Source organism: Phoca vitulina, unplaced genomic scaffold (genome assembly GCF_004348235.1).
Source record: "Phoca vitulina isolate PV1807 unplaced genomic scaffold, GSC_HSeal_1.0 scaffold1, whole genome shotgun sequence".
In the NCBI taxonomy this organism is placed as follows: Eukaryota; Metazoa; Chordata; class Mammalia; order Carnivora; family Phocidae; genus Phoca; species Phoca vitulina.
In genome coordinates this window covers 2,540,556-2,566,010 of record NW_022589704.1, presented here as the reverse complement: position 1 = coordinate 2,566,010, position 25,455 = coordinate 2,540,556, and the positions used below count along the sequence as shown (strand labels likewise).

Sequence of the window (25,455 nt, the reverse complement as noted above, 5' to 3'; positions counted from 1 at the left end):
CCCCCCCCCGTGTGCCGGCCCCCCCCCCGCCCCGGGTCAGAGCGCCGGCCCGCGCACCCACCTTGCTCATGTGCAGCTGCTGCTGGAAGTGCTGCTTGTGCTTCTCCAGGAACTGCTGGTGCTGCTGCTGGATCACCAGGTGCTGCAGGGCCGGCGCGTTCTGGGGCAGCGGCGCCGACTGGGTGCGTCCCAGCGGCCGGTGCTGCCGCAGCTTGTGCAGGGACGGGGACACGCGCTCCGCGCCCACCAGAGGCTGCGCGTGCAGGGGCAGCGCGCCCAGGCCTGGAAGACACCGGTCTGAAGGTAACACGGAGGGAGGGGCAGCGGAGCGAAGGGGAGGGACCCCCGGGAGCTGCCCCGTCCCCCCGCCCCGCCCCAGAGCCCCGTGTCACGCCGCTGTGAGCCCCGAGCGCGGGCTTCGCCAAGCAGGGGCCACCGTCTGGAGGTGGCTGTCCCCCGACACCCAGGCCCCTGCTGTAAGCGGGCGTTCCGAGGGACAGGCTCCAGCGCAGCTGGCCCGCCCACGAGTGGCCCACGACACCCCTCAGAGAGCCCCGGGCCCTGGAAAGCCTTCTTTTGGTCTGAGCAGCACCGCAGGCGGCCGGAGCGGCTCGGGCCATGCTCAGAACAGCAGCGGGGGTCCTGGTAGCCCAGCATGTTCTGGAAGGCCGTGGGGATGGCTCTTCCCTAAGTGACCCGGAAACTAAGTTGTGAGGAAATAAAACATCCTTAGGATCAAATCTTTACGGGTCTCTTCAAGAGGTGACTTCACGCACGAAGGGGACACTAACGCTTGTACAAATCCTGATGCGGCCGGTCAGGATCTGCACGTTTCCCCGGAGGTTCTGCTGCCTGCACGCTCCCAGCGGCACAGGGGGCTGCTTCACCAACCCGCACCGCGACTGGGCGCTTAAGAACCCGAGCGGACACACGATCCTGGTTTAGTCTGCACCTGAATCTTACTTTAAAACGCAGCCTCTTCAGGGGACTCAGGACGCCAAACACTTTCCCTTCTGTAAGCTTTTCACACGGCTGTAGATTCACTTCTGCAAACCGGGGTTTAGGCAGTTCACCGTTTCTCTAGCAAACCCTCGCCCCGCTGCCGGGCTGCTGCCCTAGCAGCTCAGGTGATGAACACGAGCCAGCCAGGCTCAGGCTGCGGACGACCCGGGTCACGGGCGTCTGCCTGGGAGGAACTGCATGTGGCCGAGCACGGCAGCGGCCGGGCTCCCCGAGAGCTGCTCCGTAGAGCCCCGAGGAGCCCTGCGGTCTTAGTCTCTCCTTGTCCCTTCACGGCTGTGGTGATTGCTCAACTTTCTACGCACAGTGAGGAAAGACCCAACCCTCACGAAACTGTCCCTCACTAGCTTCTTGAGAAGTCCGTCAACTCTGTCCCCTAAACCACTACCACCTGCTGTCCAGCCCACTGTTTTCTGAAAAGAGAAGTTACTTTAAATTTCATTATCTGTTCGGCTACTAAATTAAAGTCAGTAACACAAAAGATCAACTCATTCCCTATCAAGTTTTCTAGAAAAGTTAAAAAAAAAAAAGCACCCCGCCCCCCAAGAAGGTGTTTTGGAATTCTTCCCATTGACCGAGGTGTCATGAAGATTAACACGCGGAAGTCCGCCACACGAAGCTGCATTTACGGGAACAGAGGGGACGCAGTCCCGAGAAGGTGCCCCTCGGACATGAGAAGCTAACACGCGGCTTCCCGAGCAGACGGTCCTGGGGCCTCCGGGGCACCGGGAAGGAAGGGCAAGTACGTGAGGGAGCAGCAGAGCCGTGGAGGGTTACTGGGCGGCCGGCCCTGTGTTCCAGAGAAGCTTCTCCGGGCTCCAGGGAAGGAACCCAGTTCCACAGAGACTGAGCTTCCAGGGCTGGTCCCGGAGCAGGAACGTGCTCCAACAGCACAGCATGAATGCGAGCCTGGTTTCTGCGGGCGCTCGCTGCCCTCCCCTACGAGGAAGGCTCCCCGCAGCAGGGGCGCTGCCTTCGCGCGGGGTGGCCCTGAGGACACGGGCAGACGGTGGGAGGACCTGTTCTGGTCCACCCCACCCACCCAAGTTCCACTATGGGCCTCCTGGGGGTAAAACTTCGGGGCTATGCCCCTCGGCCCGACCTTTGAGTGGCAAGCCTTCCCGGCCAACTGACTTCCAACTGGTCCCTCAGGTCATGAACAAGGGTTTCTGATGACAGCCCATTATTTGGCTTTTGGTATATATTGTAAAAGACTTTTCAGCATAAACCCACACTACACGGAGGTCCAGTTCTGTCCTAGGCGACCCAGCTGTCGGCAGAGGCCTGCTGCGTCCCGCTGGGCACAGTGCCGGGGCAGAGCCTGGCCTGCGGCTCCTGGACGCTGCTCTGGGCAGGGAGGCCGGGCTGCCCGGGGCCTCTTTCCCTGAGCACCTGTCAGCTGCGAGGCTGACCTGAGGCTCCGTCCTTCCTGCTCACAGCACTGGCAGAAGTCCCTCTGTGGTCCCGCAAACGGACAACCAACCCCAGTACTGAGAGAGGACTCACCCAGCGCTACAGACCTTTGCTCCTTCCGGCGGGACTGGGGGGTGGGCCAGCGTCCCTGAAGTCCAAGCTGGACCATGTGACCATAAGGACAATGATAACCCCCGGCATTTAGTCAGTCATCCAGGCTTCAAGATGTGCTATACACAGCACTAACTGGTGAGTTTGCAAACAAACCCCACCAGACACGGGGATTGAAGAGGCAAAGAAGGTGAAGAGGCAGGCTGCCCTGACGCTCTGGACCCAAGTCTGAAGGGCTGGCCTGTGCACTATGGGGTTCTGGTTAAGTAGATGAATTCATTCACACTGGGTGACCGACTCATGTGGCCTGAGTCCTTAGCAACCCATCTGACGTATTTCACTACCCTACGCACCATGGTGAAACTCTTTAAAACCCTTCAAAAGACAGTAAGTCAGGCAAGACTTGGGTCTAACTAGTGGCTTGCAATTCTGGCTGCACATGAGTTTAGCCTGAGCCCTGCAAGAAAAACCGTGGGTGGCAGAGGCCTGCCTGGACCGGTTGGCTTCACCAGAGCCTCTGGGGGCCTGGACAAGGCCAAGAATCGCTGCTTAGGTCCCAGGGGCGGCAGCACCCACGGCCAGTCGTGCTCAAGTCTCTCCTGGGACTCGGTTTTCAGGACAAATGAGGAACAAAGGGGAGCACGTAATCACTGCTGCAGAGACCCGCAGAGCCCCCAGGCTCAGAAGTGCAACCATGGGCCAAGGTTGCCTGTCCGCCCCCTCGCCCCCTCACCAGGCTGGGGAGGCCCTGCGAGTGACCAGAAGGCTAGAGAGACACCACATCCTCCAGCTACAAACACCTGTTCCCCCTATTGCCCCTACTCCCGAGACTCCCACCCAAGGCCTCAGCAACCACGCCACTTCTCCAGGAAGCCTTCCCTGATGCCCACCCTGCCGCACGGCCGGAGCGCCCAGCCCAACCACACAGCTCTCAGGGGCCTCGGGGGTCCGGCTCCCCAGGGCCTGGCGTGGAGGAGATGCTGGGCTGAACGTTCTGCCCCCTGGCCACACGAGCACAGCCCTGGGGGGGCTGTCTGGACAATGGGCACACAGTGCACAGCATGTAGGGGCTTCCTCCTTGCAATGGCGGTTCCATCTCTCCCCCTGCCTTGGGAAACCCCGGAGTGTACCAGGCGCGCTGTCTTCTCAGGAGAAGATTCGAGTGGACAGCTCCTGCCTGCCGAGTGCCTCGCTGGGGCAGTGGGAAGCAAGGAGGCGAGGGCCACACGGAGGTGGGGCATCCCACGGCCCCGAGACCTGCACCCTGTCACCTTTCTAGACCCGGGCCAGCCTCTTCCCCCCTGGGGCCTCTGCTTTCAGTGTTTACGCGATGAAGCTGTTCTAGCTCGGGCCTTCTGTCTGTCCATCCATCGTGATTATCTGCAAGCACGCACGGAAACACAGGTCCGCTGGCTGGTGAACCTCAGAAATCCCGACTTCCCCTCCCTTTGACCCCAGAGCTGTTTGCTGCAGGCCTTCTGCACATCGAGCCTGTGCGGGTGCCGGGAGTGGGCTGGCCACGCCGTGGAAGCGCAGTGCCTGCCCTCCAGGCAAGGAGGTGAGCAGGAGGTGAGCATCACCGAAGCTACGTGGGCAGAGCTCACGGGAGGGAAGGCCATGCCTGACGGGAGTGGGGACGGGGACTGGGGCACAGCCCGCGTGGGAGCCAGGCCAGGGGGGGAGAAGGGCGGCCCCGGCTGGTGAAGCGTGAGCCCGCACAGCCGCGAGCCACGCAGGGAGGAGGCGGCCTGCTCCCGGGCCCGTGAGTGCCAGGCCTTCGCTCCTGGCCAGCACCGCCCAACAGGCCCCTCTGTGCTGACACAGACCCTCCACATTCTCACAGCCCAACCGCCGCCAGCCACACGGGCACCCACTAAGCCCCATGTGGGACTGAGAAACCGAACATTTACTTCGTTTTTGGGCCTTGACTTTGATTTTCAACTTCAGTGGCCAGGTGGGGCCGGTGCTCCTGCACAGGGGGGCTCTGCTCGGGGCCTGGAGGGGCAGGAAGCCAGGTCAGGAGGCGTGCTCCCACCGAGACCCGAATCAGGGCCCTGTTCACAGGGAGGGGGTGGGGAAGGGGCCACGAGACCTGGGACGGACCGATGGGGTGGCCTGGGGAGGTGAGGCTGAAGATTAAAAGTTCTAAACCCAAAAGTAACCAACGACCACAACCACAACAACTAACATCTAAGGGGGCACGGTATCAGATGCCATCCTGCGTGAATACATGCCTCACTCAACCCTCATAAAACTCAAAGGGCAGATTACTTGCGTTATCCCCACTTCACATATGGGGAAACTAAGTCATGGCACAGGGGAAGACCTCCCAAGGTCACTGAGCGGGGACCAAGGGGAGGCGAAGGTGTCTGTGTTCTTGGCCACGGCCCTGCCTCCAGCGCCCCCAGCTGGGCTGCCTGTGAACTGGGAGGGGGCTGTGGATTGCAGGGCGGGGTGGGGGGAGCCGGCCGGCGCCTGGACAGTCGAGCCCCAGCCTCACCGCCACAGGCGGGCCATCAGCAGCTGCCGTCACAGACACGGCCACGAACTGCACACAGAGGACAGACCCGGCAACGTGCTCAACCACGAAGGAGTCAAGTTCAGCAAATTTATTGGAGAGGTGAGGTCCTGTAAGGTCCTATTTCCTGGGAAGCTGCGGGGTGTGGCATTAGGAATGCTTTTTAATGGTGGGGGACGAGCAGGGGACCAGGATCAGGAGGACGGTTGGGTGTCGTTGATGTGTTACTAAATGACACAAGATGGAAATTCAGGCGTCCCTCACTGCTCAGGCCCCTGACGTTGAGTGTCACAGGGACTCAGATGCAATTTCAGGTAAAACCCTCGAGACCTCTGTGCTCACGACCTATTGTCTGGAAGTCGGGGAGATGCGTGGCAAGGTGTCTGCTCGCCGGCATGCTGTAGACCCCTCAACTCTGAGGAGGATGGTGACCCCAACACCAGCATCAGGGGAAGGAGACAGACACACAGACACGAAGGAGCACTAGTGGAAGATGGAGCTCGCCATCTGCAGACACACGGGAGGGCGGGACGCGGTCCCCTGCACCCAGACCAGCCCCGTGACTCTCAACAAGGTGCCCAGACCTGGCCCCGTGTGCCCACAGGTCGGGACCCTGTACCCGCTCAGCACCTGTGTTTTCCACCCAAGTGTCAGGGAGTGTGAAAGGGGGCGGCTCTGAGGGTATTTTCGATTCTAATTCTGACCAAGTAATCAGGTTTCCGGGAAGCCAAGCAGGAAGCCGGGGATGATGTGGACATGAAGGACACCCATGCAGCTGGACCCCTGCTCGTTTTCTAGCAAATCCACACGTTCTTCACTCCTGAAGCTAACAGGGTTGTTGCCATGCAAATCTCTGACAAATGTCCTATTTTTTCCCCTAAATATAACCATCCCTTAGAGCACATTAAAAATTCTTACTGCTGACAGAAACGGACTATCTACGGGAGTCGCTGTGGGCTTTTCTCACACGTTCAAGCGCATCCAGAGGCAAAAGCAGATGGGAACAGCCACCGCTCTGGAGCGCTCACACAGAAGGTGCGCCTGACGCCTGGTTTCACCGCGTCTACCTCGTTGGCAAGTGAGAGCTGGCTCACCAAATCATGGGCCCTCACGCGGGAGGGGTCGCGGGCAGCAGTTCTGGGGTGGAAACGGGCCCCCCCGCGGGGCCCCGAGCCCCCGCGCTCACCTGTGACCAGGGGCGTCTGCGCGGGCGGCTGCTCCAGGAGGACCATGTGCTGCAGGAGGGGGCTGTGCGCAGCCCCGCCGTCGCGCTCCAGGGGCGCTGTGCTCAGGTAGGGAGTGAGGTGGGTGCCGGGGAACAGGGAGATCCGCTGCTGGAGGGCGGGGAGAGCCAGTCTCTCGGCTTCCTGCTGGCCGGCCGCCCCCTGGAGAGGCACAACCGTGACGCCCGGCCGAGGGCCTGGGCCAGCCGCCCCCCCACCACGCACACCCGCGGACGCCTACTCACAGCGGACGGCCCGGTGGCAGGCAGCCCCAGCGTGATGTTGGGCAAGGATGGTGACGTGTAGAGGGGGAGTGGCGCCACGGAGCCTTCTCGAGTCACGAGTCTGTGCGCCAAGCCGGTCTGGAGACAGAACACACGATGGCCGTCACACGCGGTCTGTCCCCGACAAGCGTGGGCAGCGCACGCCACGAGAAATCACATCAGAAAACGCGTGGGGCGGGCCCTGCTGAACTCCGAGACACCATAGCACACACATACGTTAACACGTATGTTAAGCATGCAGGCGGGCATGAAGTTTTAGAGCAGGCCACAAACATGGATTCACAATCCAGCAGACTCTCGTTTGTTTTTATTCAGAGTGCTAGTTCGTTGTAAAACTATCAAGAAAATCTAAGGTAATGTATTTTAAAATATATTCTTGTTTGGGAAAGTCTTTTCAAGGGCAGAAACCGAAGAAAATATTGATTAAAAAAATCCCTCACAGAAAAGGCAAGTAACAGTCACAGCAATGCTGGCCACGTGGGCAGGGAAAGCTCAATATGTAAAGAGCTCACAAATCAAATAATAATTAACAACGAGAAAATCGCATGGAAAGGCAAATGACAAAGAACCGATATTAAGGGAGAATAAATTCATGAAAAAATACTCAACATCATCAGTAATCTAAAAACATTTAAAACCCTATCAAGCTGGCAAAGATTTTTACAACTGAGAATACTCTCGTGGCCCCGAGGAACAGAAGCGCACTGCTGGGTGTGTTATAAGTTGGTGTGCTCTTTCTGCAGGAAAACTTGGCAATCATGTCAAAAGCCTTAAAAATGTATCTAACTTTTGATCCTAAAACTCCACTCTTAGGGTGGACTCCTACGAAATGATGCTGGTCCAGGAATGGTCCCAGGAAGGTCACGGCTGAGGCAACCATAAAGGCAGAGGGTTGTGTGTCCCACAGTGTGTCCAAGGTTGAATAGACAAAGGTACACGAGGCCCTCAGGAGGTGGGGAAAAACCTTCCTGATTGGCTGGAATCTCAATGATATGTTGTTAAGTTAAAAAAACAAGTTGTAGAATTGTATACTTTTTCAAAAGCAGACAGACAGGGAGGACTGGGACAGAAAGACAGTCAGAAGAGGTTTAGCAGGAGCACTCTCTGAGGATCTAAATTACTGTGTCCTCTTTCTGCTTCTAGAATGATATCCTTTGCTACAAAGGCCACTGTTTTATTCACCCCAACATCACCCCAGAGTAGATACTCAGTCAACATGCTGACCAAGGGGCGGAGAGAACGAGCACACGGCGTTGCCATACTGGCTGGGAGGGTTTGCAGAAGCAGTCTGCGTAACGGAAAATCACAGCACTGACGGACATCCGACCAATCTTCTCTTAGTTCCTATCGCACTGCGGTCCGTAACTAAAGAGGAGAAACACTCCAGTGCCTTCAAATTTCATATCCAAGGAAAAAACCATGAGCTGGAAGTTATCGAGTTGCTGTAGACAACAGGGGTGGACCGACTGCTGGCCTGGCTTGAAAACGGCCTCTTCATCCTGTTGGAGGTGGGAGTAAGCTCGGGCTCCCCTCGGAGATGCTGCGGGCCTGGTCTCAGAAGAGCGCGCTGACGCCAGTCCAGTGAATTGACCAGTTTCCCTGGTGCACATTAAAGTTTCGTGTACACGATACTCTAGTCTGTTAATGTGATAGTAATGCAATAGCTTTAAGTCTTTTTAAATGTACGCACCCTAGTTAAAGAATACCTTATTGCTAAAAAATGCTAACCGTCATCTGAGCTCTCAGAGAGTCATAGTCCTTTTGCTGGAGGAGGTTCTTGCGTTGATGTTCGTGGCCGCTGATGGATCAGGGTGGTGGCTGCTGAAGGCCGGGGTGTCTGTGGCAGGTTCCTAAAATAAGACAACAATTTGCCGCATCGATTGACTTCCTTTCACGATTTCTCTGTCGCACGTGATGCTGTTTGATGGCATTTCACCTACAGGAGAACTTCCTGCCGCCGCTTTATCACCTAAGCGTACGTAATATCCTAAATCCTCTGTTGTCCCTTCAACGGTCTTCACGGCATCGACACCAGGACTAGACTCCGTCTCAGGAAACCGCTTTCTTTGTTCATCCATAGGAAGCAACTCCTCATCCCTCGTGTTTTATCACAAGATTGCAGCAATCAAGTCCCATCCTTCCGGCTCCACTTGTAATTCCAGTTCTCCTGCTGTTTCCAGCCCATCTGCAGTGGCTTCCTCCACTGAAATCTTAAAACTTCCATTTGTAAAAAAAAAAAGAAAAAAAGAAAAAAAGAAAAGACAACATCGCAACGTGTGGTAAAGGGACACGTGCCTGCAGCACCTCATGGCGTGTGCGGATCCTCCGTACCTTGCAGGATTCCCGATGCTGCTGTTGGGTGCGGCCCTATTTCAGTGTCGTCTGGAAACACAATCTTTGTTCGGACGCTGTGAGGGCAAAGCAGGAAGGAGGGTGTTCTTCGTGCCAGGGCATCCGGCTGTGTGCTGTCCTACACTTTGCTCACTGGGAAGCTGTGCAGGCCTGACCCAACAACCACCTCGGGAAGTACTTTCCCTCGAGAGAAGCACTTTTTGTCACAAGTAAAAATAATATCAACAAGCTACGCTTTAGAGAAAACGGTTGAGATTGCCAAGGGAGGCATGGCCCCACTGGACTGTAATTATCCGGGAACAAAATAAGCAGCCATCCTAATGTCTGCAAAGTTATAATTTCCTCTTTATAATCACTCTATTTTTTTACCTAATTTATTTTTAGAAATAACACAGCCTTCTGAGAATGACTGGGGATGCTGACTGCCTGTATGCACGGTGCTAGCGGTCTCCATCTGCCCCGTTCCAGGCTCATCACCTCCCGTGCTCTGCACAAAGTCGGGGCTTGGCCGCGCACCCCGTGTCGCACCGACATTCTGCGCGGGAGGGAGCTGCTGTCTCCGGGTCCGGGGAGCCTGCTTCCTCTGTGTGAAGGGGGCCGTGGCAGGGCAGCGGAGACGGGGGGCTCCGGGCAGTGGAGACAGGGGGCTCAGGGCAGTGGTGACGGGGGGCTCAGAGGGGCTCAGGGCAGCAGAGACGGGGGGCTCAGGGCAGCGGAGATGGGGGGCTCCAGGCAGCGGAGACAGGGGGCTCAGGGCAGCGGTGACGGGGGGCTCAGGGGGCTCAGGGCAGCAGAGACGGGGGGCTCAGGGCAGCAGAGACGGGGGGCTCAGGGCAGCGGAGATGGGGGACTCAAGGCAGCGGAGACGGGGGGCTTAGGGGGCTCAGGGCAGCGGAGACGGGGGGCTCAATGCAGCGGGGCTGCCCTGTGCCCGAGGAGGCTTCATGAGGCCTGCATGTTCTCAGGAGTGGTCAGATTGTCACAAACCCTGAAGGTTTTGTGACCAGGGTCGTCCTGGTGGGACGAGACTGTCGGAGACCACCCTGCTGAGCACAGGGAGGATCTGATGCAAACAGGAGCAACGGCCCTCTTCACTTTTCTTGTCAATCCTTTCACATCTATCATTCGTAGCAGCTTCATTTACGTTAACAGGTGACTTGTAAAACTTGACACGCGATTTAAACCAGATCCGCGTAGACTCTCCCCCACAAGGCACCGCACAGAATGAACCGGATCAGAAGGCAGTTGGGGCTGTGGCCAACAAGACCAGGCTGGCAGGCACCTGCCGTGCCAGGAAGCAGGCTCCAGGCAGGGCCCCGAGGCCCACTACAAGCAGCCGGCCACGATGACCTCAGTCCTGCAGGGCAGGGGTGTTAAGGTCTGTGATCATCTATATAAGTGCTTAAAGGGGGTTGCAGGGACAGGGGATGAAAGAACGGGCCGCACGAGGACGTGGGCAGTGAGGAAGAGAGGCGGCCATGCACACCACGCCCTCGGCTGCTGCAGTCTGTGTATCAGTGTCCACACACCTGCCCCGAAAATGCAGCGCCCGCGTCCGCGTATCCCAACTAAAACCCGTCCACCCTTTGGAAGAGCAGGATTCATTTCTAAGTATTTAGGAGGAAAGCAAGTCACTCTATTTAATGAACTGTAGCCTCCTGCGAGTGAGCAGGAACTCAAAAAGAACTCAGAAGAACCTCCCACGCAGCGGGACCGTCTGCGCAGGAAGCAGACGGCACCTCGGGCTGAGTTCACTGGAAAGCCAGAGCTGAGGTGGCTCCCATGCAGTCACCCCGAGCCTGGGGCCTCGTGCAGCAAGTGTGCAATTCTCTCGCTCTTCCTGAGTACTGGTCAGCACCGCCTCTCCCACTCCGCGGGGGCCGGCTGCTGGCTGGCCGCCTGGCCCTCACTCCCCAGGGCCCGGCACAGGGCTGGCCCGAGGCAGGAGCAGCAGGGACACTTGTGCATGAAACACACAGACCAAAGTGAATAAGGAAGAAGAGTGCATGCAAGGAAGGCCCTGGAGACCACTGCCCGGAAAGCCCCCCCAACCCAGGTCTGGTCAAGGGCACAACCAGCAGCCAGCCCCAAGCCCCTCCACCTGGTCAAGAGGCCACCCCTGCGCCCGCCCTAGAGCACCCTTCCTCTCTGCCAAGTGATTCCAGAACCTCTGTGTGTGCATGTGACTCTCAACTGCAGCACACCAGGGGCCTGACGGGCAGGGCGAGGGGAACTGACCCTGTGGTTACCCAGGCAACGCCGAAATGCCACCCCTGGCGTTCCTAACCACCCAACACCCTAACCATCCGCCCCGTGTCACTCTGCGCCCCCTGGGCACACGGATGCGTGTTTGTTGGCTGAGTATTTCTAAAGCACAACAAACAGCTTGATTCCCATGCGTCCCCGTGTTCCCGGGCACCATGCAGAGCCCTGGGAACACAAGGGAGTGGGGCATCCAGGGCCCAGCGGCACATGGCATGTGTTCTGAATTGGCCTAATTCAATAGGCTCTGAAAGAGGCTGGGGCAAGAGGCTGGGCTGATAGCTGTCCTCAGTCGAAGGAGGAGCAGTGGTCGGGGCAGGAAGGGGCCTGTCCTGGACGCCTCCCGACGTGACAGTCAAGGCCGAGGGCAGCTGCAAACTGCGGCCGCCTCGCGGAAAACCATCAGTCTGAACCTGCCGCTGGGCCGGTGCAGGGAACAGAAGCGAACGGAAAGCCGAACTGACCTCGGCCGGGATGCTGGCGACGGCGGGCGCGATCCCGTTCTCCGTACTGACGTTCCCGGAGCTGTTGTTGGGGGAGCTGGGCGCGGAGCCGGGGGCACTGCTGCACGCTGAGTCTGCGGGGCGGAGAGACATCCGTGAGCTGCGCTCCCCGCAGAGGTCCTGGGCCAGGCGGCGCACGCGCTTTCCTGGGCCCGAGCGGTGCGGAGGCCCCCGGGGCCAGCTTGCCAACTGGCAGAAACCACATCACGAAAGAACATGACCACGGCTCCCAAACAGGGGTGTGAGGCTAATCCCCTACTTTTGGTTTTGCTACGGACTTCCTCGTGAACTCTAAACGTACGGCCCTGCAGAGGCCCCACCTGAGCCTTTTACACCGTGCCCATTACCAATTTTATGCCTCTTGAATTTCAAGATGATCTGACTGGCCAGAAAGATAAGGCCTTAAACACCAGTAACCTAACAGAGACCAGGACCCACAGAAGCCGCACGACTGTGAATGGGGAAGGTCAGATGTGCTCAGTGACAGACTGCAGGCCACTGGGCTCCCTCTGAGTTAAAGCATCTCATTTTTCCTGTGTGACATCAAACACGCAGGGGCACGTACCGCCAGCGGCTTCTGTGACTGATGAGTGTCACCTGGAATCGCACGCTGAATGATCCTCCGAGTGGCCTTGCAGGAGCGTGGCCTGGCCCTGCGAATCGGGACCAGGCTTGACAGCGACTGGCCCGCGCCTGAGGGACGTGTCCCACCCCCACCTCCTTTTCGCTGCCCGCCCGGCCACGGTGGTGACACTTGGGGCTTATGGACGGGCCTGTTCAGCTTCTTCCGTGTTCTCCTTTGGTTTCCTGGCATTTTGACCATGGCTTCACCACGGACAGGGAGCTCTGTGGTCCCCGGTTCTCCTGACCAGGGAGCTGTCAGCACAGGATCGCCAGCCAGACCACCGGCCGTCCCCGACACTGACAGTGAGCTCAGACCAGGACCCCCTGCCCCCGCCCCCCCGCCACACTACACACCGGACCCAGAGCTTCCTTCTCTCCCTGGAAATCACGCTGACTTGTACTGCACTAACCGGGAACTGCTGAGGGGCTCCCTGGGCTGAGCAGCTGCTGTACTTTCTGCACGAAGACAGAGCTACGGCCCACCTGACAGAGCCGCCACCTGGCCCTCGGGTGCGGTCCCCGTGGCCCTCGTGGGACACCTTCTCTGCAGATCCTATCCCAAGCTACACACCGGGTTCCACCAAAACTCCCGGCAAATGTGCGCCCCCAGCAGGGTCACCAGATGAATGCTCTTGTGCAGCAAGGGTGTGAGAAACTGGGCCAATAAAAATATATATAGATCCAGCTCTTCACCCATTTTCAACTCTGTTACGCCGCTTCTAGGAATGTGGTCTAAGAAACGAATACAAATGTGTCATTGTCACGATGTTATTTACATCAGCACAAGTGGGGCCCCATTCAAGGTGCCAAAAAGTGCGTGTGATGAATCATATGCGCCCCACTGTGAGCGCTAACCACTCTGACGCGGGTGCCCACGGCAGCTCATTATTATCTCTGCTCCCGTGGCACACGTGGCCTTCACCAGCAACTGGGGAGAAGCAGCCGTGTGCCCAGCCTGTCCTGCGGCCCGGTCTCGTGCCCGGCTGGACCCCCATGCCCGTCCCTCCCACCCCCTGCACACATGCCCTGCCCTGCTCTCCCGCAGGAGACACCGCCTCCCAGGGCTGCACAGGGGGGTTCCCTTGCTCTGTCGGGACCACCTTCCTCAGCTCCTTATTTCCCTGTCTCCTGGAAAGGCAGCTCTGTTTCTGTCCCTGGCTGCCTGGGCCCTGTGAGGGCCCGGAAGCCTGCCTCCTCTCGTCTGTCAGCTGCACTCATCGGGCATGCACCAGCCTCTCCTAGCCCCGGACCCCTTCACGCGCACTTTGGACGTGCCACGGCCCAGGACCAGGCAGCTGTGGCGGGCACGGTTTGTTAGGTGGGCCTGTCCAATGAGGGCAAGGACCAGCGTCCCTCTGTCCGCGTGCAGCCTGGTGCTGACTCAGAGCGGCAAGGAACAGCCAGAGGCTGATAACGTGAACACGAGACCCGACGCTCAGGAAGAAGCCTGCGGACGACTCCATCTCCCCAACTGCAGGGCTAGGGATACGTGCACGGCCCTGCTGCCCATGGGGGCTGCCGGCCCACGACCCGGCACTCCTCAAAGGAAACAAAGCTGCATCTGTGTTTAGACGTGGGTTTTCACTCACGACTTTGAATGGAATCCCCCAGTGGCTGAGACTCTGGGTGACGATACTTCCTCTGTTCAGACGAGGCCGGTCTACGCTGCAGCCCCCAGCATGGAACCCCACATTAACAAAGTGAAGAGCGTCGACCCTTTCACACAAAGACTCAGAGGCAGGAGCTTGGCGGAGGGGTTCTGGCTACAGAACCCTGAAGCACGGCAGGATGGGGAGGGGGGAAGCTCTCCCCTTCACTCAGAGGCGCCGGGGCTCAGTCGGCACGTGTGCAGTGCTGGCCACGGACACGCAGAGGACCGGCACCGGGCACCCCCTCTCCTCCTTCCCTGAGAACCCAACACCGACACGCTGCCACCAAGAGCCTCGGCTTTCAAACGGGGCATTGTACTTAATGCAAATACAGTTCCTCCCCCTCCCCCCCCTTGTCCTCGTGCTGATTTCAGGAATGTGGATATGTGCCTCAGGACACGGGATGCACCGCCCTGGGCTGGGGTGTGCCTCAGGGCGCACCCTCGAGGAGTGGGTTATACCCTTGGGACTGTGGTATGCCTCAGGAAATGGGATGCACCCTGGGACCGGGGTGGGCCCTCTGCAAGTGAGGTGCGCCCTTGTGGTGGGGGTGCGTCTCAGGAAGTGGGGAGCATCCGCAGGAAGGAGGGCGTCCCTCAGGCCTGGGCTCTGGCTGGGGCGCACTTCTGCATGTCCACCACTAGATGGGGGCCGAGAGCAACGCTCACTAAGGAAGTGGACACGACCGTGCTCCCTCCTTTCTTCCCTTCCCACCTGCGGGACTCCTGCCGGGAAGATTTTAACGCTCCCCAGTGGTCCAGAGCAGAGCGGGGCAGATCGGAACCGTGTGATTTACCACTAATAGGGCAGGATCGGTGAAACCTTCGGAGAAACCTCCACTTAAAATTCCTGTAAATACCCTGTGCAATGTCAAACCGGATGGCTCTGGCGGTGCTTGGGGCTGGGAGTGGGTAGGCATGCTCCGCGTTCCCCGAGACCCAGGCCCGGGCGCCAGGCGGCGGCTCTCGGACTCGCACTGCCGGCCCCCGGGGCTGAGAGCGCGTGCAGAGGCGCAGGTCTCAGATGGCGTACCGGACAGCCCCGCGGGGAGAGGGTGCAGCCGGCAGTGGGCGTACCTGTGACATCCAGCGGACGCTTCTTCAGAGCCGTAACCACCGGCCCATCTTTTCTGCGTAGCAGGGGGCTGCTCCGCCGTTCGGCCACCTTCTGCTTCAGCCTGGACCGTAATTTCAAATTGGGTTCAGAAGCTGCATGAAAAGGAGACACCGTTATAATCAGACGTCCCGACTGGGGTCAAGTTTATCTCACTGGCAGTTAGAAAATATGCACGTGGGGTAAGTATTCACGCAACACGGATGTGGGCATCCAGGGCAGAGGGAAGGCAGCATTCCCGAGGCCCGTGCAGAGTATTTTCAGTCCTGCTCAACAGTCCCAGATAATGAACAAAGCCTACCCAATGCCTTCGGCTACGCTTCTGCGGCCGTGTAGGTCGTTCCAGGGCCGTGGCCCACGAACGTTATCACACCTCCTGTATGTTGCACTTCCTTGTTCACCTGCGTCCAACAACCCGGAAACAAGCCGCTTGCCAGGGCTCCGGCTGCCAGTGAGAGGCTGCCATGGGGTGCTAAGGCCAACCAGTCCTCCACACCCGCGTGGGGGTGAGCAAGCCCGTCTCCCTCAGAGGCCACCTGACCACAGGACACAGGTATTTCGGCCTGGTTAGGTCTGTTACCAGCTCTGCGTGTGCTTTGCAAACCTGCGTATTTAAGCCCAGTGGTTCCCAAGCCTCTGCGCCTGGAGCGCAGACCAGCCCCGCTGACCAATCAGGTCACAGCTCTGGGAAGTGGGGCGGGGGCAGGCGAGGCTGCCTCGGGAGGAGGGTGGTCTCGCTCCATCCAGAGGCACCCCCGCCGGGGACACCTACGCAGGAATCTCCATGAGGCCATCAGCTCTCAGGCCAGGCCAGGGGTAAAGTCACCACTGCGAAGACGTTCGAGTTCTGAGGTTTTACTTGACTACTTTCAAGTTCCTACTGTTTCTCTGTTTGCAAATTAGCAAGGTTTTACCTTTTTGTTTGTTTGTTTGTAATCAGCAACCCTGCTGTTTTTAATCTTTCTGGAACAGGAAGTTCACTGCTCTCCAGAGCACCAAACAATATAACCGACTTTCCCCCTGGAATCAGAACTAAGATGGTTCCGGTTTTAAGCATCAGGCTGGGCACGGGGACCCGGTCCCTCAGGGGGGCAGCGCAGCGGCGTGCAGGGACCGAGTGCCGTGCCGGGGTGCCAGTGACCCTGCAAGAGGCTGGGAGGCAAAGGGCAGCTCTCTCTGGGCCCTGGGAGGGGAAGGGGGTGGCGGGCCACCTACACAAAGCTTCCCGGAGCAATCAAAGACGCACTTTACAAAGCCGCTGGACTCCTCAGGATGCGGCGCCTGCTCGAGGCCGTGCATACAGGGAGAGGGGCCCTTTCCGCTCTGCAGGGCGAGTGCCCACTCACCTGTAGGACTTGCACGGCCAAAGTGGGAAGGATCCATATGAGGAATATGAAAAGTATTCTTTCCATATTTATTTTGAGACGACTGCAGATTTACATGTTTCAGTCCCTTCTACTTTCATGTGGAGTTTCTTACCATTACTTAACACGAGGAAAAAGCCAAAGCGTCATCTAACAAGCAAGAAAACAACAGCTCTCCTCATACCACCAAGGTCTTTGCTGAAACGACATGAACACCTTTCTGTCCGAGCTGGGGTCAGAAGCTGCTCCTGAGATTGCAGGGCAGTGCAGGCTCCTCAGGAGGGAGCGTGTCAGGAGATGGCGTGTGGGGGGCTGCTGGTGGCAGGGTCGCCCCGGGCCAGCAGTAGACCGGCCCTGCTCCTGGGTCCTGCAGCCCCCGAACGTGGTACCTGCTCCTTCTGGGCAACGTGGGGGAGCCAGGGAAGTCTCTCCTCAAGGGCAGTCAGGTACATGACAGATTAAGTCAAGTTCAACCGTCCTACTCTAACCTTCAAATCCCACCGCAGCCCCAGCACCTGCCCCTCCTTGGGCAGGAAGTGCCTGCTCTTCACCAGCCCGAACATCCTCACCGACTTCACACAGGTCTAGCTTTCTGAGGGCTCGTCTCAGCGCAGCAGCGATCGGGGTGGGCAAACGTGACTGTGTGAGGGTCAGGTGGGCAGAGGGTCCGAAGTGCCCGTGCCACGTACCCAGAGGTCAGTCTGTCTGGAGGTAGTTACTGCTCTGGGGGCAGGGGCTGAGCAGGAAGGGTGTGCAGAGCCCGTCTCGGCCAGGCACGCGGACAGAGCAGGTGCCCAAGCGGTCAGTGCGGGAGGCGACACGGGATGAGCCACGGGACAGAAGCGCCAGTGTGGGAAGAAGACAGTGAGAGAAAACGGGGAGTGAAAAGGTCCAAGATCACATTAATAACCACGCCAGCAGAGGACAGGGCAGAGCGGGGAGGTCACTAACGCGGTGACTGGAGACCCCCTCCTCCCCTGCAGGAGGCCTCTGGCCCGGGAGGGCTCGCCGCGCCCCTCGCCAGGCAGACGCCGCGGAGTTCTGGAGCTCTGGGGGCCCGCGGTTGGCCTTGTCAGTGCTGTCAGATTCTGCAACAGCCACTCGGAGGCAAGACGGAGACTCGAAAATCCTGCAGGAAAGTGGCTTCTGTACCTAAGCGCATTATCGGTCAGATGGGAGCCAGAGCAGACATCCGCCAGTGCGCACAGCCCGTGCAGGTCCTTAGAAAGCTGCTGTGCCCACCCAACGTGAAGGAGGGGGCCACGCAGGAGTCCGGGGGAAGGGGCGGAGCCTCCCCGGGAGATGTGGGGGGCTGGGAAGAGCAGGTGGGGTGACAGGTGGGGGCCTTGTGGCTGGGAGCCTGTCTCCCAGCCCAGAGGGGAGCCTCTGGGCCGCCTGCCGCGCAGGGCTCCTCCACGTGAATTAATGACAGGCACACAGAAAACCAAGCGAATGAAAAATCTTGTTCAACTTAGGAAAAAGGCAAGTTATGCAAACAAGGAAATGCAGGCGAGGTCACTCTGCATTGGGTGCACTTTCTATACGTTGCCTGTCACAGGGCAGGCAGCGGCAGGTCCTGAGCCCCTGTGGGGCTGTCACCTGTCCTGAGCCTTGTGGGGCTGATTTATGCACACTTATTTACTTTGAAAACAATAAAAAGAACTCTAGAAAGCCAAAGGACAGACTGGAATGTAACTTTTGTAGCATACATGTCAGACGTAGGATTGACATTAACCTATCAAGAGCTCCTACAAAGCCACGAGGAAAAAGAAAACACCCCAAAGAAAACTGGATGACAGACTCGCCATTAAACTTCCATCCACTGAACACTGAGGGACCCGCCTGTGTGTCCTGTGCGGTTCTAGAAGCTGTGCATGGGGAGCGGACAAGCCCGGGCCTGGCAGGCACTCGGGGCTCTGCACCACTCATTGGCCACACACACGGCAGGGAAACGTGACCCAGGGCTTGGGTCGCAGCCACCCAGGTCCCTGCTGCGAATGGAGGACGTTCTCGTAGGAAAGATGGAAAATAAACATAAAGACACTCGAGCTTTTCTAACAATGAGGAAATTGCTGAAAACATCCCAGGAAGCATGATTTACTCCTCCGTCACGTGGGCTAGGCTGAATGTGGTAGCACCTTGTTAATGAAGTGGAGATAGTGGGCTCCCTGGAGCTCTGGCATGGCGTAATGTGCTCAGCATCTCAGAGCAGGCAAACCCCGGAAGCCGGCAGTCCCATCCTCAGGGATCTATCCTATGGAAACACCAGCACAAGCGAGCAGAGGTAGAGTTACACTAGGAAGGAGCCACACATTTACATGCACAGATTGGAATAATATAGAAAAAGGTGCTGATCCTTACACACACTCAAACGGAATGGTGTACCCAATAAAACAGTAACTGAAAAATAAAGTCACAGGACAAAATGCAAAGCAAGTATTCTTGTTAACATAAAGACAACCGTACATGCTCACTGCACACAGACACATAGTCCTACACGTATGTGCAGAAATATCTGGACAGACACCAAACTAACCATAGTGGCCTGTCTCTGGGAAGTAAGCTTCAGGATGTGTGTGTAATTTATTATAAGCACGTAGTATGTGATATTTCGTAAAGAAAAAAGTACTACATGCTGCTTGAAGGTGGTGTGTCTCCTAGCCGGTCAGTCTTGTAGCTATTTCTGTGGGCAGTCAGCTCAGGGTAGATCTGCCACTGAACAGTGGAAAGATGACTTCGAGATCCCATCTGGTACTCTTCATGTTAGAAGGAGGTCAAGTCTGAAGGATGGGACACGGCGTGTGAGCCCATCACTTTACGGAGAAGCTGCCTAGTACTTGACCATACTGACCACCTCTGGAAGTTTCCTAGGAAAGCACAATAAAGCCTTTTAAAGAACCCTCTGAACACACTCAGACCCAAGTGTCAAGAGCACAAAGTTAATGGAAGATAGCCCAGCACACAGCCCGCGAGGCCGGCACTGCCCGGGCGCGCAGTCACCCCCGACTCCTCGCTCAGAGACAGCGCAGGAAGGGCAGAGTCCACCGGCTCCGGCCCCGAGCAAGAGCTGAAGGGCCATTTATCACACTGCAACTGACCCTACAAAACACACCTTTCCGTTGAACTGCGGTGTATGGGCGTCGCCCCCTCCCGCCCCGGCCACGCACCTGCACAGTGCTTTCCGCAAACTGCCTCAGAGCAAGACCCAGGCCCTGCGGCGATCGGCGGCACAGCCCGTCCCCAAGCCTCAGAAAGGGCGTCCCGGAGGCACACACACCCCGTCCTACTGCCCATGCGTCAGCCTGCTCCCCGCGTGGACGTAAACTCAGCTGTGAGGAGTGTCACTCGGTTCGCCAGTGTCCCGGGGAGATCCACTGACTTACTGCGTCCTGTGGTTGCAGAGATCACAGATAGCCCGCCCCGGTTCTCCACAGGCTGCGGACCCCTCTGGCAGAGCTCTGTAAGGCACTGGGGACACGCAGGGCTGCAGGCTACGGAAAGGGACCCTGGCGTCCAGCACAACGGGGGCAGGGCTGCCGTGGAGACTGCTGATGGGGCCGGAATCCACCTTACTTTTGGGATAACAGCCGAGCCTCGCCCTTCACATGCCTGGACCCCTCCCTGGCCCGGCCCTGCGGGTCCACCCTGACACTCGAGTGGGGCCTGGACCCCTTTGTCCCCTACCCACCCGAGCAGCTCAGAGCCCGGCACCCCGGATGCTCATGAAATCACCACGGCACAGAAATTGGTGGCGAAGCTGACGCTACCCTGAAGCGGGCTCAGCGAACCGTCCTGGTGGCGGCGTGCCCGGGACAGAAGCCCCAGGCGGGCCCTCCGGATGAAGTGTGGGCAATGGAGTCTGGGCCCCAACTTAACTGCACTGTGACTGGGCAAGGCAATTAGCCTCAGAATCGACCCCCAAAGGTCACCGCCAGCCTTGAAGAGTCGCTAGAGAACATGTGTGCTATCCACAGACGGGGACTCCGTCCCCTGGGTGTTCGGGCCCCCAGGAGGGAACACGGGAACTGCAGTCACTGGGGGGTTTTCAGTGACTGGGTGCAGTATGGGGGGTGCACGGTGACCCACACTCACGTGACAGCAATACAGGTCATCTGACAAGGAACGCTGGGCGGGCGGGGGAGGGGAGCTGGTGCTAGGCCCGCCTTGCCCCCCGAAGCTGCGCAGGAGGCTGTGTGGGGGGCCCAGGGGGACCGTGCTGCAGCCCTCCTGCCCAGGGCAGGCTCCACCAGGTGCCGCGTTCTTCCTTCTGCTCCTGGAAGCAGACCTCACCCCCCGGTGAGCCTGCCGCCTGCAGCACAGCATCTACCCAGCACCCCTCCCCCCGGAAGTCCCAGCCCGCGGGCCACGGGTGGGCCAGGCTGATGCGAGCTCTCCCTGCTGAGCCAAGCAGCTTCGCCCACAGACGGGAAACCCGCTGTTCCCCACAGCTTGGAAATCGGCTGCCGCTTCCTATGCACAGCTGGGAACCTGCGAGGTGCTGAGCTGCGGAACCTTCTAGAAGAGCCACAGGAGCCACTGGCAGCAGAAGTGAACACAGGCTGGAAGCCGGCTGTCTTCGGCCCAGTGTCCAGGCTGGTGCAGGGACCATGGGGGCTGTGACCTGCACCACCCAGCCTCCTGCCACTTCATCCGGGGCCATGGGTGGGCCTGCAGGCAGCACGTGCTGAGGTCCCAGAGGTTGCGGTCAGAATGGGAGAGGACAGAGACGGGCAAGGACAGCAAGCTTTGTTTCGTCTGTTCTCGTTTCATCAGTCAGAAGTCACAGAGGACAATTTAAGAGGCATTAAAAAAAAACTGACGGCAGCTAACGTCTTTAAAAATACAAAGTTGAAGAAGCTACTGGAGAAAAATACAATCTCTAAACATCATCAATACGACAAAACTGGATTTGCTTTTAAAAGTGGAAGAGCATCCTTTCTTCAGTGTGAACGTGGAATTGAACACTTTGCTTCGATCAATCCCTGGCTGAGCTGCTCTATGCCCCAGGAACCCCAGGAAGGACCCGCTGATGGGCGCAGGGTCAGTGGCATGGAACAAGTCCCAGTATATCCTTAGTTAGTAGATTTGGAGAGGCTCAGAAACTCAGTCAGGTGGTCCCCACCTCACCTGCTCTGTACCTGTGCACCCAGGGAGATGACCCAGCCTGCTGGGAGGTGGGGACACCCTGCTGTCAATCACAGGGAAGGGGGCAGGCTCTCCAGCAGGAAGTGAGGCGAGCCCAAGCTGGGCACTCAGGTGGTGGAGAGGAACCAGGGGCTGGGATGTGAACCCCAAACCCCAAGCAGGGCAAGGCGCGCCTTTCCCGCAAGACTTCCAGCAATAAATGGCACTGATCTGTGGCCTTCCCTCAGGGGAGCCTAGCATTTCCACCTGCTCCTGGTCAAACTGGGGGCATGGAGGGAAGGGGATAGGGGAGCGGAGTCTGGCGGGAATGGGCTGTTGGGTGGGGAAAGGATCAAGGGCACCCCAACAGCACCCCAACAGCTTGGGAAAATGAGAGCAGAGCCCCCGCAGCCAGGCACCCCCTAAGCACTTGGCAAACATCAACCCCATGACTTCTCCCAGCCCAGGAGGTAGAGGTGTTTCCAGATGGCAAAACAGGGAGGCACAGAAGGCTTCCCCAAATCACAAGGCAGGAAGTGAAGCAGCTGGATCTAAAGCCAGGCCACCGGCCCTGCAGCCAGCGCAAAGTCACTGCCTGAACACGCACAGGCTTGGGTGAGTCGGTGCGCTTTCCCCCGGAGATGGAACAGAGCCGGGCACGGTGCGCCCAGGAACAGCAAGCGCGGCTCTGCACTTTCCAGGTGCGTGTGTCCTGCAGCAGCCCTTAGGGGACTGAGGGGCAGACAGATCTGTGCAAGATCCACAGAATGTGGTGTCAAGTTGAAACCATGGGGATTATTTAAGTGTATGTCACATTTATTAAAGATTTTAATTCATTGGAGGCATTTTGTAACTAAAATTTCATGTTTGTAGTATTTCCTATTACTGATTCTCGCAGAAATGCACAGATATAAATTATTGAGAATTTGTGACATCAAGTGTTTTAAAGTGGATACTTTTAGAATGATACAGGACATCTAACTACACTCTATTCCCTTAAGTGGTTTAAACATTTCCTCTGAAATCTTTATATTATTAATATTATTAATGTGCTGGTGATGCCTTTTTGAAAAATTGATAATGCAATCAAATCTTAATTAAGTTCTTCTGGAGCACTGGGCGCTCACGGGCACTTCCCCAAGTGTGATGAGGAGTCTGCCTTTCTCAGGGCGGCAGGGGGCTGGGGCAGGCTGCACGGCAAGATTCAAAGCAAACAGGTGTGAGAGAGGGTGCTTCCAGCCCAGGAACCAGCAGCCGCAGAGACTGGGAGAGATGACAGGGGCCCGTGAGACAAAGGTCGCAGGCCATGCAGCTCTGCGGAACAGCAGCGGGGCAGCGTGGAGCTGGCCGTCCCGAATCTAGAGTCTTCAGAGACCCTGGCTACGTGTGGTCAGTGCCAGTTCTGTCTTGTAACAGGAGCCACTGTCCAGGTGACGTGGGCCTTGTCTGGTTGGGAGAGAGGGAGAATCAGAGCAAACATCCCCTGATGGGCACCCCCACTTCTATTTTGAGAGGGAGGTGTAAGCTCAGGCCAGGGAGCCCCGTGAGGGCCCCAAGAGGCAGGTGTTGTTCACTGTCCTTCCCTGGGACCTCGGGGGAAGAGTCAGATGTGTCTTCTGGCAAGGCAAGACAAGGCCCCTTGGCAAGAGGTGGGTGGCTCTGCTTGGTGGCCAGGTGCTCAGCCTTCTGCTTCCTCCACTGGGAACCTGGGGGCCACACTCAGCACACCCAGGGCAGGAGGAAGCTCTGCCTGCTCAGTGTATCCCCAGCGGGGAGGATAGGGCTGTGCACAGCTCCATTTTACTGATGAGGAACTAAGGCCAGGGGAACCTAAAGAATCCATCGCAGGGCACACAGAGCTACAAAACCAGTGGAAAGATCCTTCCCGAACTGCTGGTGGAGCCCATGACCTCTGTCCACCTGACCCACCCTCATGCCCTTAGGGTGAGGGAGACTCCCCGCTGCTCACTCTCTTTCCTGGGCCAGGGTGCCTGGGGCAGGCAGTCTTCCTCTCTCCCAGCACAGAGCCCGCTGCTCCCTGTGACCTCCCATTCTGCTGATCTGAGTTTGGTTCAATACAGCACGAGGTTCCAGAAGGGGGCACGGGAGCCACCTTGGGAGCCCTGGCCCCAGCTCCTGACAAGACCTTCCTGTCGAGTGCATGGGCTCTCTCTGGGTGAAACCCATGGCTGTCCTCGGTGGACGAGAGAGAACCACACACTCACACTGAGGAAAAGGACAGAGTGGCACCTTCACTTTCACCAGGGGAGGGTTTACAGCTGACGGGAAGCCCTGCCCATACCTGCAGGGTCCTCACCACTGACTCGGAGGGGCTCCACCGACCCCTCTCCCATCCTCGTCAAGGTCTCTGAGGTCCTTGGCCCATGGCCATCCTGATGGGGTCACTCCATCTCACACACCTGGGAGTCAGTCAAGCACTACCGAGGGGCCTCCCTGCAATTTCTGGCTCTGAATTCAGGCTCTGCTCCCTGCATGCCGCACCGAATCCTCTGGGGCCCAGCTCTGCCTATTGAGAGGCTCCAGGTCTTCCGTCGTTAGGACGGGGTGGCAGCTGAGCCCCCAGCCCCATTCCCTAATACCTCATCACTGGGGTGAAGATGCTGGAGTCTGACTGCCTTAAAGTGTATCTGTCTAAAATCAACCAATATCCTCTGGATAAAACAAAATTTGTGTTTACAAAGAAAAAGCTGTGCCACACGGGACTCACTTCCACTAAGTAGGAACTTCCCACAATGCCCCACAACCGCGGGCTCCACGTGCTGTGTCTGCGGCCAGGGCCCCCGATCCTCCACAGCCTGCCCCAGCCTGCCCTCACCTCGCGGCGGGCAAAGGCTCTGCAAGATGCTCCTCCTCTGGCCCCTGCCCTTCCGGCCACCCTCGTGCACTGGCCTCGGCCACTCTGATCTTTCTTACAAGCCGACGCCCACTTAAACCATCACCGCTGGAGAAAGTCCAAGGGAGTCTGTTGGAGTGTGAATACCCTTCTTCTTCTGGTCTGTGGCAGGGCCACGCACACCCCGAGGCGTCCTTCGGAGATGTCCTTGCAGGACACAATGAGTTTCTTTCTCGAACAGACTTCCTCCCACTCTGGGACCCCCGGCCATCCCCGTTGCCCAGGCCCTGCCTAGTCAGCCACGAGGGCCAAACGTTGGCTGGCCCGCTCCTGCAAGGCCTCCCATCGGTCAGCAAGAGCGGCTGTGTCCCTGAGCCCGGCAGGGGATGCTCGGGGCTGTGACAAAGCACAGCACACCCCCAGGAGCAGAGTAAGCTTTGGTGCTGTTCAAAAACGAGTCTGAGGTTTAAAACGTAGGTGTGCATACATGAGGTGCATGGCTTTTGGTATGACTCATAAGGCAGTGCTTAAGGACATCGTTTTAAAATGAAGTTCTAATACAAAAAAGCAAATACTTAAGCACAAGCAGGGATTCCCTCTGACTCAGCCTGTAGGGCATGTAGGAGGGCCAGTTGAGAGCCCCGCCCCCTGTGGGGCCTGTGGGAGGGGCTGGTTGAGAGCCCCACCCCCTGCAGGCATGTGGGCGGAGTCCGTTGATATTCCCCACCCCCCAGTGGGAGGGGTCGGTTGATAGCCCCAACCCTGTGGGCGTGTGGGAGGGGGCGGTCAAGAGCCCCGCCCCCTACGGGAGGGGCCGGTTGAGAGCCCCGCCCTGTGGGTGTGTGGGAGGGGGCCGGTTGAGAGCCCCGCCCCCTATGGGGTGTGTGGGAGGGGCGGTCAAGAGCCCCGCCCCTGTGGGGGGGTATGGGCGGGGATGCTCAAGATCCCCGCCCCCTACGGGGCCTATGGGACGGGCCGGTTGAGAGCCCCGCCCCTGTGGGTGTGTGGGAGGGGCCGGTTGAGAGCCCCGCCCCCTGTGGG

General features: G+C 58.3%; 1 protein-coding gene across 8 annotated transcripts in view; it reads right to left on the bottom strand.

The window, feature by feature from the left end:
• The window catches only part of HDAC4 (histone deacetylase 4), a 297,060-nt gene that overhangs the window by 57,119 nt on the left and 214,486 nt on the right, over positions 1-25,455 (bottom strand). For all 8 annotated transcript variants that reach the window (XM_032390141.1, XM_032390404.1, XM_032390320.1 and 5 more), the window contains 5 exons: positions 15,036-15,167; positions 11,648-11,760; positions 6,531-6,647; positions 6,249-6,447; positions 62-282 (listed from right to left, as the gene is read on the bottom strand). In XM_032390141.1, coding sequence (XP_032246032.1) covers positions 62-282; positions 6,249-6,447; positions 6,531-6,647; positions 11,648-11,760; positions 15,036-15,167 — 782 coding nt within the window. The remainder of the gene's footprint in view (positions 1-61; positions 283-6,248; positions 6,448-6,530; positions 6,648-11,647; positions 11,761-15,035; positions 15,168-25,455) is intronic.